Raw genomic sequence first — 19,853 nt, 5'->3', positions numbered from 1 at the left:
AAGGTCCCATGTCATGCTTTTCCGGTTATTACCCGTCCCCTTGTGTGTTATGAAGGTTTTTCTGCATGTAAACGGTCTGCAGAGTCAAAACCCTCAAAGTACACCCTGTAGCGAGTAAAACTCTAACACAGAAAATACCTCCCCAAAAAGCCTCGTTGGAGATTTCTACTTTTCCATTGTATACTTCCCGGTTACTCTGACGTGGGGATACCCAGAGGCCGCACCCTCTGCCAGCATTTCACGAAACAAAGCTTCCCAAACATTTCAGCGTGTACAGCGTAGGGCACTGAAGAAAGATTATGTTCCTATACTTTGTTTGGAACAGCAGGAGATTCGGGTACACAAACTGTAAGTATTCATTGTTGTTTGTGTATTTATGATGTTTAAAACAAACAAGGTATCTACCACGAATGTTTAAATGGGTAAACGTTTTTCGGGCTTACTAAGTTGGGATCGCGGAGAAATGCTCTCCGCAGACCCATGCTCACAGCGTTATAAACCTTTTTCTTACTAAATATCAAGCCAAACTTATTGTTTTTACTTCGGCTGTGAGTGTTTGTGTGTGCTCAGGATGAGTTTCGCTTGTTCTTGCTGTATCGGCGACACGGAAGCCTGTCTGCTCCTCGCAGCAGATCAAAGCAGCTGCGAGCAGCAACGAGCCTCAACGTCCCGACCAATCAGAGCACACTGGGCTCACAGGGAGGTGGGGGGCAGGAGCTCCAACAAGCCGTTTAGGACAGAGAGTGAATACCGGGGAATACACATACTTTACAGAGGTGCTGTATGAGAAACCAATGTGAGTTTGGAAAATTGCACAGTATAAATCTATTTTAGTATAGCTCCACAATGGAATTATGATCAGTAGAAATTACCATGACATGGGACCTTTAAACATTTTTTTCTTAATGTTCTAAAATAGTTTGGGCCCCTGTCAGTCACAGGCCCTTAGAATCGTTGGTAATGAGTGTCAGCAAAGTAAAACACAACAACAAGCAGAGAGGTCTCAGTAGTAAGAAGGACATTTTCACAGAATGCTTAAAAGGGGGTCCTATAAACTTTACCCCAACAGTGATCCAATTACGATCACAATTGATCTGAAAGTAGCAATAATCTATTTTTACAGTGTACAAACCAACCTGATCTTCACAATAATGCTCTAGGTTTAAAATCTAAATTACACCCCAAAGAATGATTTGAAGTCACTTTGAAGAATGTCCTTGGTTGAAAGGTAAAGTCACAGATCAATCAATTCACATGTTTCAGAAATGACCAATGATCATGTGTTACATCATTCTCTTGCTTTGGTTCGATACTAAAGTGCACCTTTAACAAAGTGTGACATCACCTGCTCACATGCAGCCACACGGTCCATCACTGTGCAGGAGAGATGCTGAATATACAGGGACAGGTAAAGCAGGCCATGTGTATTGAATGTGGCTTTGTGTGCAATTGCAAATTGATCAGCTTAGAATTATTAAAAGTTATTATGACAATCATGTGTACCAGTCACAAAGCACTTTATAAATAGTGAATAATGCTTGTTCATTTCAGGATTATTATTAAGAACACATGGGGAGGGACACAAAGCTTTCACTTGCTGCACCTAATGACCCAAGACTAAATGATAAAACACAGGCAATCAAAACAAATCCTTCAACAATAAATAAATACAATAACTCAGACCAGCAAGCAGCAGTACAATCTTCACAATTCTTCATTAAAGTGGAACTCCACCCGAGTTAAGGTTACAATGTTACCGTGTTAAAGTCCTTCCGTTCTCCTTGGTTTTGAAATCTGAAACAACAGAAAATGAACCTTCTAACATCAACGACACATTCCTGAGTCTTTATAAACATCTGCACTGTAAGAAATAAAGTGCTAAAACGGACGCAGTTAAGCTGCTACAAGTCTTAACTGTTTAAAGGACTATTGCACTTCAGTCAGCGTTCCCTCCTCTGTCGGGACGTTTCAGTGTGTGGTACAGGTCAGGAGAATACACGGATCATTTTGTATCAGGGAAGACCATTTGAAGATGTTATGGGTTTTTCATCTTGGCAACTTCAAAAAACCGGATGAAAGTGGAAGATATTACAGACATTTTTACTATAGGGGTTTTCATTGCACCTGCTCTTATTATAATGTGCCTTTTTGTCAGCCCTGAGGTATGGAAGAGGATTAGGGCCACATGAAAAAATGTGGGGAAAGAATTCTGACTTTAATCTCAGAATTCGAACCTTTCTCAGAACGTTATCATGTGGCCCCAATCCTCTTCCGTACTGAGGTAAATCCATTCCTTAAACAAAATAATTTGCTTTATATATAAGCTTAGTGTGTTGGTGGACATCTGATCATGACATGACAGGAATAAACTCCAAAAACCGGTGGTGCTGAAGTATAATTTCTTCTTCCTGGCATCACTTTTATCATTGTGACATTTCTGGATAAGTATTATAAAACCTATGTTGTAAGGTTTTTTTTGTGCTGTCTCATTTTAAATCGCTCAATCTGTCATTGTACTGTTTAAACCAGCCATTAAACCAGTTTGCGGCAAAGAAAACAAACGTGTCCTAGAGACGTTAGGATCCAGTGAACCTCTACAGTGTGTGGAAGCAAAACGCACTAAACGCCATGCTCTGCAAACGAGGACCAACATGTAACACGTGAAAAGATTCAGACCCGAACTAATCACACGCATAATAAGATTAAAGCACAATCACTTCTTGCCAGTGTTTGCATATTGTACTGTACACAGAATAATGGCGCATTCGGCTGGTCGTTGTAAACTGGCAAACTTATATATTGTATATTTACGCATCACAAGACAGACTATGTACAAGGTGAAAGCATTCAGGATGAAAAGAAAAAGTAAGGACCAATGAAATCTGAGGTAGCAAATTCACTAGGAAACACTAGTCACTTTTTTTTCTGTATGCATGTGCTTTGTTGTTTAGAAATGAAAGCTGGCCAGTGTTATGTCTTCATATTTTCACAAGTTGTCTGTTTCACAATAATGTCACAACTCATTGAGTTAAATTAGTGTTTTGCTTGTTTAACTATTAATAGTTAGCTGTTTTCGGTGCACTGTCCTCGTGGTAAACCTCTAAGTTTGCCAGTTTACCTGTTAATGGCCTGAGCATGCCATAGGTTCTTCACTCTCTAGCAAATCTGTACAATGTGTGTGTTCGGGCAGCTGATATGTTCATTGAAAAAAATTCATGGCTTTTAACCCCTCCGTTCCCACCCCTGAGGTGCAAACCAGCCAATCCAGTGCGCTCTTGGGAAGAGGGAAGCGTTAGCTCCGCCTCCTGGGGCAGGACGTCAGAGGGGAGGAACCAATGACAGAACGAGACAGCAGGTTTCCTGTTAGGCCAGCTAACACTACAGTTTACTAACCAGTTTGTGAGTTTATCGGAAGCGCCACGGACATATAGAGTAGAATAATATCAATAGGATTTTCAGTGCAAGACGTAAATGGCTACTTGTTTCGTCGTTATTCTGTCCGTTGATGTCTTGTTCTTGTCAGTCATCCAACATAGGACACAGCAGTAAAGGGATTCTTCTACAGGATGTGATCTACAGGGTAGCAGTCACTCGTGTGTGTGAAGTGTCCTCCTTCAGCAGAGGTCCAGACCGGTTCAGTCCGGTTTGACTGTGTTCATTATGAGGCAGAGCTCCTCTCTGCTCTGTTTGTGGTTTTGGTTAAAGGTTGTAATGGAGTTCAGAAGAAAGGGTGAGGGTGACCTGTGGGAGAGAGAGACAGAGAGGCCTTACCCACCCTCGCCTGGTTCTGAGCAAGAGGTCAGAGGTGAAACATCAGTGGTAGATACAGTAGCTGGGTTTTGGTGGTAGTACAGTAGGTGCCTTTTCATCTCCCAACAGGAGGGACTGCAGGATAAAAACATCACCCCTCCTATCTCTGTGTCCCCCCCTCCATCCCACTCTCCCTCTCCCTTAGCTCCCCCCCGGGTCAGAGCCGTGTCTCTGTGTTGTCCGTGAGTCCAGAGGTGTCTGTGATTCCTGGAGGGACAGCCTCCTTTGGGTTTCAGAATCGAGGGATGATACCTGTGTTCCAGCTGCCCCCAAACACACCCCTAAACTGAAGTCTAACCCTAAGCTGGACCCCGCTGCTGACCCACTCTCTATATCTACCCTCAAACCTGGGCCCAGTCCCAGCTCAAGGCTGTCCAGTCCGGAGGGGGCGAGCTGGCCCTGCTCAGTGATGAGGGGGGGGTCCTGGGGCTGCAGGGAGTCCCGGCCCGGAAACCCTTCAAATTCCTGGGAATCCAAGATCTGCAAGAACAGTGAACTCAGGTCAATGTGACGAGTTACTTATTTTTCTTATTACTCTCACAGGTCACATTGCGTCACTGTTGTGTTGTGAAAAGCAACCCTAATTGCTGTGATGCATCCTAATGATGTTTAATATGCAAATAGAAATTATCTAAGTATGTACAACATTTGATATAATGAATGTAAATACAGAATATAAGCCAAATGATACAATGATACAAAATGATTGTTATATAATAACCATTATAGAAACTCAGCATGTAGGCTATATTTGATATGCTGCAAGCTTAACCCTAATGCTTATGATTATAAGCTACTGAAACCATATTAAAATCAAATCTGCACTCCACAGGATGTCAAGTGTGCATGTATGAAACCATCTGCTCCACCTGTGAGAAGGAGGCCAGGTCCTCTGTCTCGAGAGGAGTAACAGGCTCCACCAGCCTCTCTCCTGGACATGGTGCTGGGCCGGGACCTGGGCAGGGGGAGACCTGCGAGAGGGAACACCTCATTACTCCTTCTCTCAATAAAGCCTGAGTCAGTGTCTGATCATTATAAGAACATTTATTCCGTCCTGACTCCTGTTGTGTGAATTAGTCTTCAAACAAAGATTCTTGTTTGTCCACTGTGACAACAATCATCGTACTTTTACGTACATACTCGTGTGTGTGTGTGTGTGTGTGTGTGTGTGTGTGTGTGTGTGTGTGTGTGTGTGTGTGTGTGTGTGTGTGTGTGTGTGTGTGTGTGTGTGTGTGTGTGTGTGTGTGTGTGTGTGCGTGTGCATGTATTACCTGAGGTGGTGATGAGATGGCGCTGTAGGCGGGGGGGACCAGGGCCATCTGTCTCTGCAGCAGCTGCATGATCGCTCCTATGTCCGTTGACATGCGACTCTCCAACCTGCACACATTATGCAATTGGTGAACATATTTTGTAAACTAGTTCTTTTAATACAGTTTATTAATGTTATTGAATACATTTTAAGTGCACATGTTATCAATGACATTTAGATTAAGAGCTATCGGATGTAATCGAAAATGTCAATGTAATAGATGCTGGTAAACAGCTTGTAGGTCTGAATCATAGCGACTTAGAGTCCCAGATCTCATCAGTGAAGTTAGTGTGTGTTTGAACATCCAAGGCTGCTGTAAAATATGTAGAAACATATTGTTAAAAAGGTTATTGCAGTAACTTTCCTTTCAAAGCGCCTAACTTCTCTAAACTCAGTTTTTCTTATATTACATTTCTCTTTGCACCCTGTGGTCATTATCTTACTTTTGGAGCCGTTACAATACAGTTTCCTCACAATATTGGCATTATGGTCACGTAGTCACAGTGGAGACATACATAATTCAGCTACACACAGGAGGTGAACGTTTTCGCATTAAATCTAGCATATATAAGGCTTCTATAAAGCTAATTAGGACTTAGATCTCTTGGTTATCTTTCTAAACTCCAGCAGAGACTTCCTCATACAGTATGTGCAGATATTTTAAGTACAGGGGAACATCTGTTCTCCCACACACCTCTACTCCCCTCACATACACCTTCAGCTAGCTGACACATACTACCCATCCCTTAAAACTCTGAGCAATCAGCTGGAGGCGCCGCCAGCTTCCGAGCTAAAGACCAGCACAGAGACAGCCTGTGCTGCAACGAGACCAGACAAAGGAACATCTTCTAGGATGAGGACCTTCTATTTTTTAACTGCGTTGGAGGAGAGACACTTCCTACATAGACGGCAGGGTTTTTAGCAGGGACATCAATATATGGTAGAAGGGTGGACACAAAGGATAACAGCAGCCAACACCTGAATGCACACAAACTAGAACACACACACACACACACACACACACACACACACACACACACACACACACACACACACACACACACACACACACACACACACACACACACTTCGACATTCAGCCCGTCCCACCTGTTGAGCTGTTTCTGCAGCATTTCCAAGCGTGTGTCCACCTGGTTGCGTTGCTGTCGGTTCAGGCTGTGCAGCGGCGTGTTGAGGTTCGGGGGGGAGGCCAGGCTGCAGCTGGGAACCTCCTGGTACTGCCCGCCCCCCCGACTCTCCCCCCAGAAACTAAAGATGTGGGACACACCTGAGAAGGCACCTGTGTGGAGAAGAAGGAGTGCAGGGAGTTTTTGTCAATCGTTGGGTAGGCCTTACCTCAGAATTCAAAACATCTCTGTCCTGTTTTACCTGACAGGGCGTTGCAGGTGTTCCCTGTCTTGGGCTCTCCATCACCCTCCGTGTTCTCATTAAAGTTCAGGGGCGTGGCCTGAGCCTGAGGAGTCTCCATCATTACGGACGGTGGGACGAGTCTGTTCATATTTGGCTCCTCCCCCTAACAGGTGTAGAGCAAAGACATTTACGGCCATTTTTATTTAATCATACCAATGGCAGTGACAAAAGTAGACTTTAGATGTAGACAAGATGAACATTTTAGTTTTACCTCGTCACCACTGGAGTGTGAGGACACTGAGCTTCGATGTGCCTGCCATTGTCGCTTGGGTGCCTCTTCCTGTTTTGGACTTTTGGTTGAGTCCCTCTGTCTTCGTCTTACAGACTTTTGGGACTTTTTACTTTCTCCAGCATCTGCATCATCTTATTAAAGGTGTGTAAGAAAAGAGGTACATTGATGAGTCCAGCTAGATCGATAATCACTTTTAAAGGATGACAGCCATTGACAAACCTTATTTTTCAATCAGAATTACTGAGGTCATATTTGATGTTTTGTACCTCAGAAAAAAGTGGAGTGAAGCTGTTTAAGGAAGAGTTACCTTTTTCTGTACGTCTTCGAAAGGAAAGCTTGCGTCTGCGTAATTTGTTGAATCCTCCACTGTTGGAGTCATCACTGCTCGGAGAGCCTGGGATCATGTTGGTCTGAAATGAGAACCAGAAACATTGTTGGGATGCATTTTGTAATACAAGCAAAATCATGGATTATTTATTAAAGGGAAAGGAAAGTCTTTGTTTGGATACTTAAAACAACACAGAGAACCATCATTCATTACACAGCTTGTTTATCCATAGAGCTTAAGCAATGGCACAATAATTAAAATGCTCGTAATATACCCAAAGTATTCAGGGTGTCTGATTTAGTCACATTTCTTGTTCTTCGGTGAGGTTGTAAACTTACATCTCTGAGGTTGAAGGTGATTTCCAAGTTGTTCCAGAAGTTGTCTGCGAACTCAGGGTACATGTCCAGCACCTCCTGAACGTCTTCTCTGAAGATTTTGTGAAGGTCGCAGTAGGTCAGAGCCCGCACATCAGCGTTGGATTTACCGGGTCGGGAATACAGGTTGATTGGTTCGCCGAAGATATCATTCTTCCCTGGGAGAGGTGAAAACAAACACAACCTTTTATGGTGTCATCTAATGTATGATATAACCTTACCTATTTTGTCAGTGTCTTTGTTGATTTATTGTTTTTGTTTATGGTGGCAAACAAGTTCATCTCATCTTAAGAGCAACAAACTAAGTTCAACAGCAGATGGCGCCTCTAGCTAATGCATTTTTGTTTAAGTTGTTACAAACAAGCCAATGACTTGCGCCCGTAAAGAGTCAAGACTTAGAAAGGAATCTTGAGAAACATATTTGAACTTAAACCAAAAAGTTGTTTTGAAGATGTCTACAAATTTTGTTCAAAGTCAAACTTTAGAAAGTACCCTAAAGAACAGAGACAAACGTTTAGTTTAGATTCAGGTTTAGTTTCAGGTTATTTATTTAAAGCAAAGACTGAGGCATTTCTATCTGAACTACTCTTGCTTGTTCACATTGAAGTAGCCATGAGCCGGCCTGCAAAGGATTGAACTTACAGTCTACAATGGAAATAAAATGTTTAACCAAAACAATATATTTCCAAATATTGCCATGTCCTTGCTTCATACTTACTAATAGCCTAAAAGTGAAAGGAGGCTACACTCGGTGGTAAAATAATAATTAAACAGCTTTATATACATGTAAACAATGTATTGTACCTAAGATGGCTACCACCACGTCTCCCCTCATTATCTCTATGGATCCCCTGGATATGAAGTAGAGGGCAGTGAGGACGTCCCCAGCGTGGACCAGCGTGTCACCCGGGGGTGCGTGGGTGGTCTTGAACTTCATGGCCAGCGCCCTGAGACAGCCCTTGGTGGAGCCTTTAAAAGCTTTACAGTTCTGCAGCAGCGTTCGGTTCAGATGGAGGCAAATATCCGCCTGGAGACACTCTGGGAAACCTTTCAGCACCTGGGGAGAGGGAGCGAGGGAGCAAGGAAGCAGAGGGAGGAGACAGGGGAAAGGAAGGTGTGAGAGAGGAGTAGGTGAGGACAGATGGAGAAGGAAGACAGAAGGAAATACAAATAGGAGGTATAAGATACAGGTGGGGGAAAAGAGTTTGAAAACAAAGAGGGGAGGGGGGAAGGAAAGGAGAAAGAGGGGGGATAAAGTAAGCGGATGAATGGATAGCGAAAGGTTACATCAGAATTGATACATGCTATTAGTAGCGATTGACTTTCCAAGTTTAGAACATGGAGCTAATGTCAAATAAATGTCACGGATTATGGAGGCTTTAAAAGGAATAATAAAAAAGTGTTGTTACAATTTTAATTTTGATACCAGTCACCCTTACCGGTAACATTCATGGGACATTAGCTTTATCAGCCTGTCATTACACCATTCCACACATGACACAACTCAATTGGCACATTCAAGTCATGGTTATTAAGCATCGTTCAATATTTTATGATTTCAACCATTCAGAGGAAGACTTATTTCTGTTCCTAAAGGGCCTTTGTAGTGATATTTAGTCAGAGGGTCAGCAGTCCCATAGAGTCAGGGCCGTGGGAAGTAGGGGTGCTGAGGGTGCTGCAGCACCCCCTGGTGGAGGACAGGGGATCTGCACTTCCACAAGATTAAATGCAAATATAATACAAAAAAAAACGAATTTTCAGACTTGATGTGACAACATTCATAATTAAGTAAAGATAACACCCTTTTCACCCCGGTTACATTTTCCATTTGCCCTATACGATGGGCGCTGTAAGTGATGAAAGTGGGGGATGTTGGCTTAGCAGGCGCCCGCAGCTCACAGCCAAAGTGAGAGAGATAGAGAGAGGGGATACCGCGGTACCGGCGGGGATTGTTGTTAGCTTCTGCTGCGCTAACGGATATAAGAAGCTGTTTCTACAATAATGTGGAGGGAGAGTCCTCTCCTGTCAGACTGAGAGGCTCAGTGAGGTAAAGGACTCTGAGGGCTTAGATAGTTCACTTTAGTCGAAGTTATCTCAGTGGGTCTCAAACGTTTTGATCACAATTTATGTAAACAAATATTTCCAAGGCACACCTTTATAATTATTAGGATAAATAAAAACAGGTTTGAAATCATTGCAATGTATACTATAGGACAGTAAACCAAAAATATCGTTTAAAACTGGAGAGATTTTAAAATATACATAAATAAATAAATGTTAACTGGTAAAATAAGATATGAATGAACAACACAAATAAAATAAGTTACATGTATTTGTTATTGGCTATGGTAGGTTATTGGAAATGTTCACATACCTACTTATTTGATTAATAAAATGCAAACCGATCTTTTTCATATGGGTGTTTAGAGTTGTACCCCCTAGATCAGTCTCTAATTGGGCGCTCAAAGTGCACCAGATTGAAGCATTTTACTTTAAAATGATAAAAAATCTTCCCGGGGTGGTCCCCCGACCCCCCTAGAGGATGTGAAGTCCACCCCCCAAATTAAAACATGTTATAATATATAATAAATTTGAAGCCTTGTGTTATATAAGCTGTCCACCATGTCAATATATTTCTCTTTTTGCAGTGTATTGGTCTTTTGTAGAGGTTTTTCATTGCCAGCTAAAATCTTGCCTAGCAGCACATTGGTCAGAACCAGCCCTGGTGTCATCCCCACAGCACCCCCCATTTGAAACATGTTCCCACAGCTATGCATAGAGTGTAATTAATATGAAGAATTGGTACATTTTGTATGTGTTCACTGCAAGCAAGGGAAGTCCCGGCGCTTTTAAGAAGCAGGCTATGGGCTTGTTACTCTCTGGCTTGCTGCAGCGAACAGAGCCCTAGCTTAAACACACACCCTTCATTTCTTTTTTTTACCATTTATCTTTTTTTGTTATCTATCCCTAATTTCAGCCTTCACTGGGCTCCATCTTCATCTCTTTGTAAGACCATTTTCATTTCCTACTTTCAACATTCGAGTCTTTTGGAACGGGCCTCATTGCTTCCAAATATACACACCTTTTGAATGTTTCAATGCCGGGTGGAGTGGTTTTGAAAATGAATCCACTATTACTCCTGTTCACGGTAATCATTTGTGGGGTGCCCCAAAATGTGCTGAAGTCAGATTATTTGAGGCAGGACACATCAGGTGTTCTCATTGCTGGTCTCCTGTTGCATTTAGCCGATGCTGAACTGCTGCCTTCTGAGGATACAGTGTTATTGCTTTTGTAAATGTTTGCTGTCATGATATTGTATTGTGGTTCTTGTCAAAGCTTCAGTTTTTTTACCATGAAAAAGTAAGGTTGGACACTTAAACTAAAGCTGCAACAATATACACACAGGTGTTTGTATATCTGTTATTGAAAAATGTAAATTGTCTTGCAATAGATGCTGCATCAAAAACAACATCTATTAATTGATTCTTAATCATTAATTGAAGTTTCAAATGCAACAGAGAACAGCCTACTCACCCAACACATATATTTTTTGTTTTTTTTAAGAAAAAGCCCAAACTTCAAGGTTACCAAAAATAATAAGAGCTTTGATCCAGATTTTGCCATACACTTTCAAACATTAAATTACATTTGAGACTGTGGCTCGGCTTCTGTGGACAAAGTCAATAACACAATACACATTTTATTATTTTATAAATACTATGTTTCAGTGTCCTGCTAATCCAAATGCTAAAGAAACAATATATTTATTTATATTACACTACTTTAACGCGTTTAGTTTCTAATCACAGCTGCATTTATATTCCCTCCATTCCATGAAGAAAGTATTTTGCAGCTGATTGAGTCAGTATAGAGAGAGAGAGAGAGAGAGAGAGAGAGAGAGAGAGAGAGAGAGAGAGAGAGAGAGCGTTTACTCCAAGTTAACAATGTGGTGCTGATTATGCTCCAATGGGCTATTTTTAAAAGACTCTGGAAAAGCTTCCCCGATGTAATGAGCAGAGATATTTTTAGTAAAGTGTACTTTTTTCAAGCTGAGGCTGTGAAGCAGTGAAAAGATAATAAACGTCACATTTACTGACTCATGCACTGCATAAAATGCTTGCATCGGCCGATCTCAAGTGTGAGACATGTTTATGCTAATCTGCATCTGTGGTTGCATGCATGTCACTTCTGAGCCTTCATCCCACAGGACAGAGAAACAGAGGATGTGACTTGTGTGTGTGTGTATTTGTGTGAATTAGCAGGTGTGACTCACTGTGTGTTTCTCTGTGAGTCTCAACCTGTATGTGAAAACAGTGTGTCGCGTTCATGCATGTGACAACCCGATGCATGCATGTTGCAAACACTTTAACCTGTTTATTTGCACGTTAGCCCATGTGTGTGTTAGTATTACTTATAATACTCACATCTTTCCTATTCTCTCTGATGGTGTTGGACCATGCATCATGAGACAAAGGCTTCACATCCTAATAACGTACAACGCAGGCTCAAAACACTCCTCTAGCCTTTTTGTTGGTGTGTATTCATGCCCAACACTCATCATGTATAGTAACACACACAGGATTTGGGTGCATGAGGACCAGAACTCACAGCATTCATGTCGATGCCGTTGGTGTAGGACCAGGCGTGCTGGAAGTACTCCTCCAGCCTCTGCCGGAGCGGGTTGGGGATCTGGTGGAAGCGGATAAACTCCCTGACTCGCAGCATCTGGGTGTGGTAGCGGGCCGTTCCCGAGTACAGCCGCTGGATGATGGCTGACACGTTCCCAAAGATGCTGGCGTACATCAGGGCTGGAAGCGGGAGACAGGGAGAGGGAGGAAGTGTGAGGAAGTGTGAGGAAGGAGGAAGTAGGTAGGGAGGGAGAGAATAACATATACATGAACTGAGAGTAAAGGGACACACTGACACTTCATACACTGACATGACCTGACATATTTCTGGCTCTTCATCTGAGGAGAAATATATGATTAAGCTTGACACCATTGGGTGATATGTTTAATAAACACCTGGATCCTTGAAGACTCAGTGAAGCTGTAGTCTTTTTTTGTTTTTGCGTGTCACCAAAGGTGAATTGGAGGTTTGGCTCAAAAACTACCTATGGGTAGCTGCACTGTTATTTCTGTATTTGTATACATCAGTTAAGACACTTGGACTGACTTTGAATATTTTATATATTTCCTAGATCATGTTCATTCTATCGAAACGTAATATGTACTGTTTGGTTTGAAATCTCAGAAATAGTGCTTTTTAAGGAATTTCGATTGTTCTCCCCTTTTTAAAGTGTCTGAGGCTGTAAGGTAGTGCCGTCGTCTTTCAATCAGAAGGTTGTGGGTTGTATGCTATGCTCTTTATAAATGGGTTGTGAATTGGTGAATGATGACTTTTAGAATGTAAAGTGCTTTGAGAAGTTGTAAAGAATGGATAAAGCATTATATAAAGTACACTTCATTAACCATTCATCATTTAAAATGTATCTTAAATAAATACTTTTTTACCGTGAACCTAACCTTTAGTCTAGGCTTGGAAAATATGTAAGGCTTAATAGCCAAGTTTGAATTATAATCTATTCTGCAAGTACAGTTACAACCAAAAATGCTCACGACAACGTGACTATACATTACTGAACAGTATATATTCACAGATGTACATGTCTCACACACGTCTGAATCTTAACAGATATTGTTTGAGAACTGAGTGAACCGACACAGCAGGAGTTTGACTGATCCAAAAGGCTTTTGTCTGTAGAGGACAGAGTGCCTCCTGTCGTATCCTTCATGAGTCTCCCTGTTTTGTCCTGTTGTCAAGTTGTATCCTGCTCACCTCCCAACCTCTGTCAGCTCCCATCACTGTCCACATCACCCAGTTTGTCTGCAGTCTGTGTGACATTTAACAACGTGTATGTCACAAGCAACACAATTGTTCTCTGAATCTGAGTTCAAAGAACTTGTATGATGCTCATTGCAATTTCATAGTACACTGAGATTCCAGAGCAACATAATAGTTCACTTCAGTAATGGGAAATGTTTATGCCTCAGGACATTGTTCTGGCCAAGCAAATGCCAAACTAAAGGAACGCTGCCAAAACTAAAAATAATAACGCTCTTGTTCAGTGTCTCATAGCCTTGACCTTAAATTAAAAATACAAGTAATTCCAATTGATTTCATGAGCACAACACAAAATAATAAGTATGTGCATGCTATGAATAATGTGTTACTAGTTCCTAGTCATATCATGTTATTTTTCTTATCCTATCATCTCCCTGATGAGGCTTCTAGTGTAAAGAAGGTATCACTCTGTATAGATAAAGTTGAGTTGATAAGCATGGAAGAGGATATTAGCAACCCTGTTGATAAATGCAAGAATAATACAAAAATAAAATCACTAGGCAAAAGGCTTTCAGAATGGCAATGATGATTGATTGGTTGAGTTGGAATAATAGTGTACTGTATAAGAAAACAAATAAAAAACTAACAAAATCTTAGTTATTTAAAACTTTGCTACCCTGTAATTGACACTATGTGGTGAAACGTTATCCTTACCCTACTGTCTGCAGACTGCACAAATGTTAATAAGAGCTTGAATAAAGTTATCACGAAACAAATGAGGTGCAAATTATTATTCTTTTTATACACAATGGCCTTCTGTGTATATGATTAAAGGAAAGGTAAAAAATAATTACACTGAACAAAAATATAAATGCAACACTTTTGTTTTTGCTCTCATTTTTCATGAGATGAACTCAAAGATCTAAAACATTTTCTACATACACAAAATAACCATTTCTCTCAAATACTGTTCACAAATCTGAAAAAATCTGTGATAGTGAGCACTTCTCGTTTGCCGAGATAATCCATCCCACCTCACAGGTGTGGCATATCAAGATGCTGATTAGACAGCATGATTATTGCACAGGTGTGCCTTAGGCTGGCCACAATAAAAGGCCACTCTAAAATGTTCAGTTTTATCACACAGCACAATGCCACAGATGTCGCAAGTTTTGAGGGAGCGTGCAATTGGCATGCTGACAGCAGGAATGTCCACCAGAGCAGTTGCCTGTGAATTGAATGTTCATTTCTCTACCATAAGCCGTCTCCAAAGGCGTTTCAGAGAATTTGGCAGTACATCCAACCGGCCTCACAACCGCAGACCACGTGTAACCACACCAGCCCAGGACCTCCACATCCAGCATGTTCACCTCAAAGATCGTCTGAGACCAGCCACTCGGACAGCTGCTGCAACAATCGGTTTGCATAACCAAAGAATTTCTGCACAAACTGTCAGAAACCGTCTCAGGGAAGCTCATCTGCATGCTTGTCGTCCTCATCGGGGTCTCGACCTCACTCCGGTTCGTCGTCGTAACCGACTTGAGTGGGCAAATGCTCACATTCAATAGCTTCTGGCACGTTGGAGAGGTGTTCTCTTCACAGATGAATCCCGGTTTTCACTGTTCAGGGCAGATGGCAGACAGCGTGTGGCTGGCCTCCTCTCGCAACAGAGAGTGCAATCTACTATTTCACCATAACTTCTAGAGGGGCACTGTTTCACTCTTTGTAAAATACTCCATGAGAATGGGGGAGAGACGGGCCGGCAGCAACACACAACAAAGAATTTCCGAAACTAAACGAAGTGTTTTTATTTATTAAAATTATAACTACAATCCGAAAAAACAGGGGAAGCCTGGCTTCCCTTGGCCTCCAGGAGAAAACGCCACTGAGTCAGGGTCCTTTTTATTTTACTGTAACTTTGGAAGTTGTGTTACCAATGCTTACTGTTTATCTGGTTTTCGGACCCCCCCAGACCCCCCCAATAAAGCAAAACTGTACGTTTCCGAGTGGCCTTTTATTGTGGCCAGCCTAAGGCACACCTGTGCAATAATCATGCTGTCTAATCAGCATCTTGATATGCCACACCTGTGAGGTGGGATGGATTATCTCGGCAAAGGAGAAGTGCTCACTATCACAGATTTTTTCAGATTTGTGAACAATATTTGAGAGAAATGGTTATTTTGTGTATATAGAAATGTATGTTTTAGATCTTTGAGGTCATCTCATGAAAAATGGGAGCAAAAACAAAAGTGTTGCGTTTATATTTTTGTTCAGTGTATATCTGTGAAGACAGGTTAAAACTATGTTGTGTTAGTTTTATTGTTGTAACACTAATTTTGACCACAAGAGGCTTAAGAGCACCTCTACCACATTTTCTAAATTGAACTTCACAAAAGCATTCATTAATTTTTCCTTCAGGGGAATTTCAGTTTGTCCATGAACTCAAAACACATGGTACATATAGTATGTTGTGTGCAAGCAAGTTATGTCACATGTAATATAACTGTACATGTTATATGCTACTTTTGGTTAGAGGTGTATTTGTATTTGCGCTGATCTGCTCTGGTGCACTTTCACTCCTCATCACAAGGAGTCCTTGAATCAAAACACTTTCTCCCACTCAGATGTAAAGCCAAGGAAAATAATGTTCACTATATGATCAATACTTACATCCTATGAGCATGACACAGATGGAGAAGATCTTCTCAGAGTTGGTGTTTGGGGACACATTTCCAAAGCCCACACTGGTCAGACTGCTGAAGGTGAAGTAGAGAGCTGTGACGTACTTGTCTTTGATAGTGGGTCCTGAACCTGGAGTGGACATTTAGAGTTGTCAATATAAATAAATGAGAGATCCCTGATGATAACACGTTGCATGAGCTCACTAGTACAGACAGATCCACTTCATTATAGCAATATGTTTCCTTTCCTTACCTTGGATGGAGCTGTTGAATGGTTTCCCCAACTGGTCCCCCAGCGTGTGGAGCCATCCAATAGAACCACTCCTCTCTACACTACCAATGGCATACCTGGGAAGAAATCCAAAGTTAACAAGTTGCAATGCGATTGTTTGTATATCATTATTTATGTTAGCAATATTACTAAGCTACAGTATGTAAAATATAAGCAAAATATTTGTTTTTAAAACTCCTAAAAGTTTTGTCTGAATATAAGTTGTTTGATTAATATTGAATCAGAACTCTTGAGGAAATATGTTCTACTTCTCAGTTTCTGCAGTATCAATTTTCTATGATCTCACTTGAGTTGGGATACAATCAACTTGGTGCTTGAACACACAGCATTAGAACATATATGTATACATATCTTTTTTATGGAAGATATGACTTGTATTATTACGACACATGCACCCATACAGTGTATTAGCAGTTCTGAGGTGTGCCGACGGAGACATGATAATTCCCACATTACTCCTCTGGGAATCTTATATGAATCATCAGACAGTCTAATGGCACTGTACCAGATGCAGGCCAGCCAGTGAGCGATGAGGGCGAAGGTGCACATGAGGAGGAAGAGCACAGCCGCGCCATACTCCGAGTAGCGGTCCAACTTCCTGGCCACACGCACCAATCGCAGGAGTCGAGCGGTTTTTAGTAGACCAATTAGAGTGGTGGTCTGATGGGAGTGGGAGAGACAGAGTGTAGGTAGTGGTAATGAGATATTGTAAAGCACGGTACCAAACAGAGTCCCTTAGCTCTGATATCTCCTCACAGATTTCCCACCTGCTGTCACACACACACATTCACACACATTCACACATAGGTGTTGCAGCCATGGTCTTGTCCCAAAGTGAATCACAGTCGTGGAGGTGGTAAATTATGACTGTCTCCTTTCTACTTGTATTCAGCTGGCCCCCTACGTGTCCATACAACAAATACATAACTGGACGATTACTGGCAGAGAGCCTAGTCTTGTGTTGTGTCCTCATAGTAAATAATGCTCCACTTTCTTGGCTCTGTGGCCCCTATGGAGGGTTTCTATGAAGTGAAGCTTGGCTTAGCTTTCTTCGGGCAGTATTTCAACGTAGGGGAGATTCTACATTCATCTTTTTTGTCTTGTAGGGTGGTTTAATCACTATAAATAACTTTTTATCACTGACACCCATCACTTATAGATGGATTTGAAGTACTGCCTGATCTGTCAATGACTCTGGGCTGAGCTGTGGAGTGATGAACCTCGGCCCCAGTGGTTTCCATCCTTATTATGTAGGAAGTATCCTGAGGAGACGGCTGCAGCAACCTACTTACTTCCTCCTTCAACTTCTGACTCCTACCTCTTCCTTCAGACACTTTCCTCCCACGTCCTTAAATTCTCTATATCACTTCTTTATCATCAGCAAGCCATAAAACCTTAGTACCCATACTGGAGACATAAAGTCAAGATATATGGTGCATTTTTTTTTTTTTCCTCGGCCTTGTATATTTCCCCCCCAATTTGATGGAAGTACAATTTTTACAATTCTGGGCTATCCGTATATTCAGCTGATTATTGTTTTTTTATATTGATACATCCTTTATTTATTAGAAAATTATGAAAATAAACTTTAACTTCTGGATATATTCCAAAAAGTGTACTAAAATAAAACGTTTACGAATAATCCCTCAGTCTTTTTTGTTGGTACCAATATATGTAGACTGTGTCTGAAATCCCTTCTTGTTTACTATATACAGTAGTGCATTATATGGACCATCTTCTTTGATTCAGTTCACATGTCTGTTTTTAGTAGTATTAGGAGGTTCAAATTACCCTTGTCGCAATACAGTAGAACTATCAGTGATTACACAAAATGACGGAGATTACTTATTGTCGGAACACTTAATTTACAGCCTACTATTGATTCATCTAGTAAGTGTCTAATACAGTATACCGTAGTGTATGGGCGAAGAGGGAGCAATTGTAAGGCATGAAACTGAGAACAAAATATAACTGCTGATTGTGGAAAAGCCAGAAGTAGAAACTATTTGTTAAATCTCCTTTAACACATTATTGAAACTGTGGATACAATTTTCTCTCAAAACAATCCTCCATTATAAAAAAAAAGTGTTTGAGTTTGCGCACTGCATTGAATGATGCACGGCAGTGACATTTTACTTTGACGCTCAATCGCAGCTGACTGCAAATCGCAGCAATCACATTCTCTCTTTATCCCTTCATCTCTCTAACGCTCCTCTTGTCCTCCCTCACACTTTGTGAACTGTTTACATACCCCCTAACACCTCTCTTTCCCTCCATTATGACGTACCTCCTCTCCGCTGCGGTAGATGAGCAGGTCAAAGGGAATAGCAGCCACCATGTCGATGAGGAACCAGCCCTTAAAGTAGTGGACCGCGATACGCACCGGGTGGCTCACCACCTCATCATTGACGTTCACATATGTTGTCCTGAGTGAAACAGTGTAGATTATAGTCAATTTACTCACATTAATAGTTTCTATAATTAAAAATGTGACATTAGAAAATATAAAAATAGTTGTTTCACTGTTTTTTGAGTTTACTACGATTAAAATGTATCTACTAAATATGCACTAATACTACTCCTGCTATTATACTGTACACTTATTTGTTTGTTTTCTGACCTGAAGTTGATGAGGATGTCAATAATGAACATGATATCCACCATGAGATCCACCACAGTGAGAGGAGAGCAGGAGTAGCCGCAGTTCTGTATGGCTACCTCTTCCTGAGGAGAGGAGAGATCAAAAAGACAGGAGAAAATAATTATAAGCTAACACTCTAAAAATAGAACAGTTCTGTATGGTTATCTCCTTCAAATGGACTAGCATTAGGGGATTCGAGATCATTTGCATACATATTTAGATAATAAATAATAAAGTGACACAGAGACAGGGTTTCCAGTGGGATCCCATCTACAGGGCATCAAAACAAAAAACTGTAGTAAACAAAAGCTACAATAGACTTTGTAATTACAATAGATACATTTCTTAAGCCCCTGTCACACTGTCCCGAAATTGACTCCCGATGGACACACGATTAAGGAAATGTTCAAATTCGGCTCTGATCGTAACAACATCGGGCCATTCGTAAGGGCATCTTAAGCCATCGTACGACCGCCGGTGGAGTTTCTCAGGCTCCGGCAGCAACTTCGGGAGCGGTGGCAACATCTTTGGCATCACAAAGCATTGACGAAGGACCTTGTGAAGGTTCATTTTCGTGTTGACTTCGTTTGTCCATTTTGCCCTTCGTAAGGCATTCGTGAGGGCATCTTAAGCCATCGTATGACCGCCGGTGGAATTTATCAGGCTCCGGCAGCAACTTCGTGAGCGGTGGCAAAATCTTTGGCATGCCAAAGATTTTGCCTAAGATGCCCTCACGAATGGCCCAATGTTGCTACGATCAGAGCCGAATTTGAACATTTCCTTTATCGTGTGTCCATCTGGTTGTTTTATTGCACAACAAAATCATGTAAACATATTATGTAAATAACCCAATTTGTGTTCTGTGAAACTAAAAAGGATATAATATATTATTTTGAGTCGAGGAAGTTGTT

At 41.4% G+C, this 19,853-nt stretch overlaps 1 protein-coding gene across 1 annotated transcript in view; it reads right to left on the bottom strand.

The window, feature by feature from the left end:
• Positions 1 to 3,895: 3,895 nt before the first annotated feature.
• Positions 3,896 to 19,853, bottom strand: part of LOC104949918 (potassium voltage-gated channel subfamily H member 2-like) — a 34,630-nt gene continuing 18,672 nt past the window's right edge. The window contains exons 3-17 of the mRNA XM_010776356.1: positions 18,922 to 19,025; positions 18,589 to 18,727; positions 16,807 to 16,961; positions 16,263 to 16,357; positions 15,999 to 16,139; positions 12,093 to 12,292; positions 8,289 to 8,541; positions 7,449 to 7,642; positions 7,090 to 7,192; positions 6,762 to 6,913; positions 6,509 to 6,653; positions 6,230 to 6,419; positions 5,082 to 5,187; positions 4,680 to 4,781; positions 3,896 to 4,290 (exon numbers count right to left, since the gene is read on the bottom strand). Coding sequence (XP_010774658.1) covers positions 3,952 to 4,290; positions 4,680 to 4,781; positions 5,082 to 5,187; positions 6,230 to 6,419; positions 6,509 to 6,653; positions 6,762 to 6,913; positions 7,090 to 7,192; positions 7,449 to 7,642; positions 8,289 to 8,541; positions 12,093 to 12,292; positions 15,999 to 16,139; positions 16,263 to 16,357; positions 16,807 to 16,961; positions 18,589 to 18,727; positions 18,922 to 19,025 — 2,418 coding nt within the window. The 3' untranslated portion in view covers positions 3,896 to 3,951. The remainder of the gene's footprint in view (positions 4,291 to 4,679; positions 4,782 to 5,081; positions 5,188 to 6,229; positions 6,420 to 6,508; positions 6,654 to 6,761; positions 6,914 to 7,089; positions 7,193 to 7,448; positions 7,643 to 8,288; positions 8,542 to 12,092; positions 12,293 to 15,998; positions 16,140 to 16,262; positions 16,358 to 16,806; positions 16,962 to 18,588; positions 18,728 to 18,921; positions 19,026 to 19,853) is intronic.

Source organism: Notothenia coriiceps, unplaced genomic scaffold, assembly GCF_000735185.1.
Source record: "Notothenia coriiceps isolate Sejong01 unplaced genomic scaffold, NC01 NC01_scaffold00016873, whole genome shotgun sequence".
NCBI classification, from domain to species: domain Eukaryota; kingdom Metazoa; phylum Chordata; class Actinopteri; order Perciformes; family Nototheniidae; genus Notothenia; species Notothenia coriiceps.
Note: the sequence above shows the minus strand (reverse complement) of the source record. Positions and strands in the feature narration are given on the sequence as shown.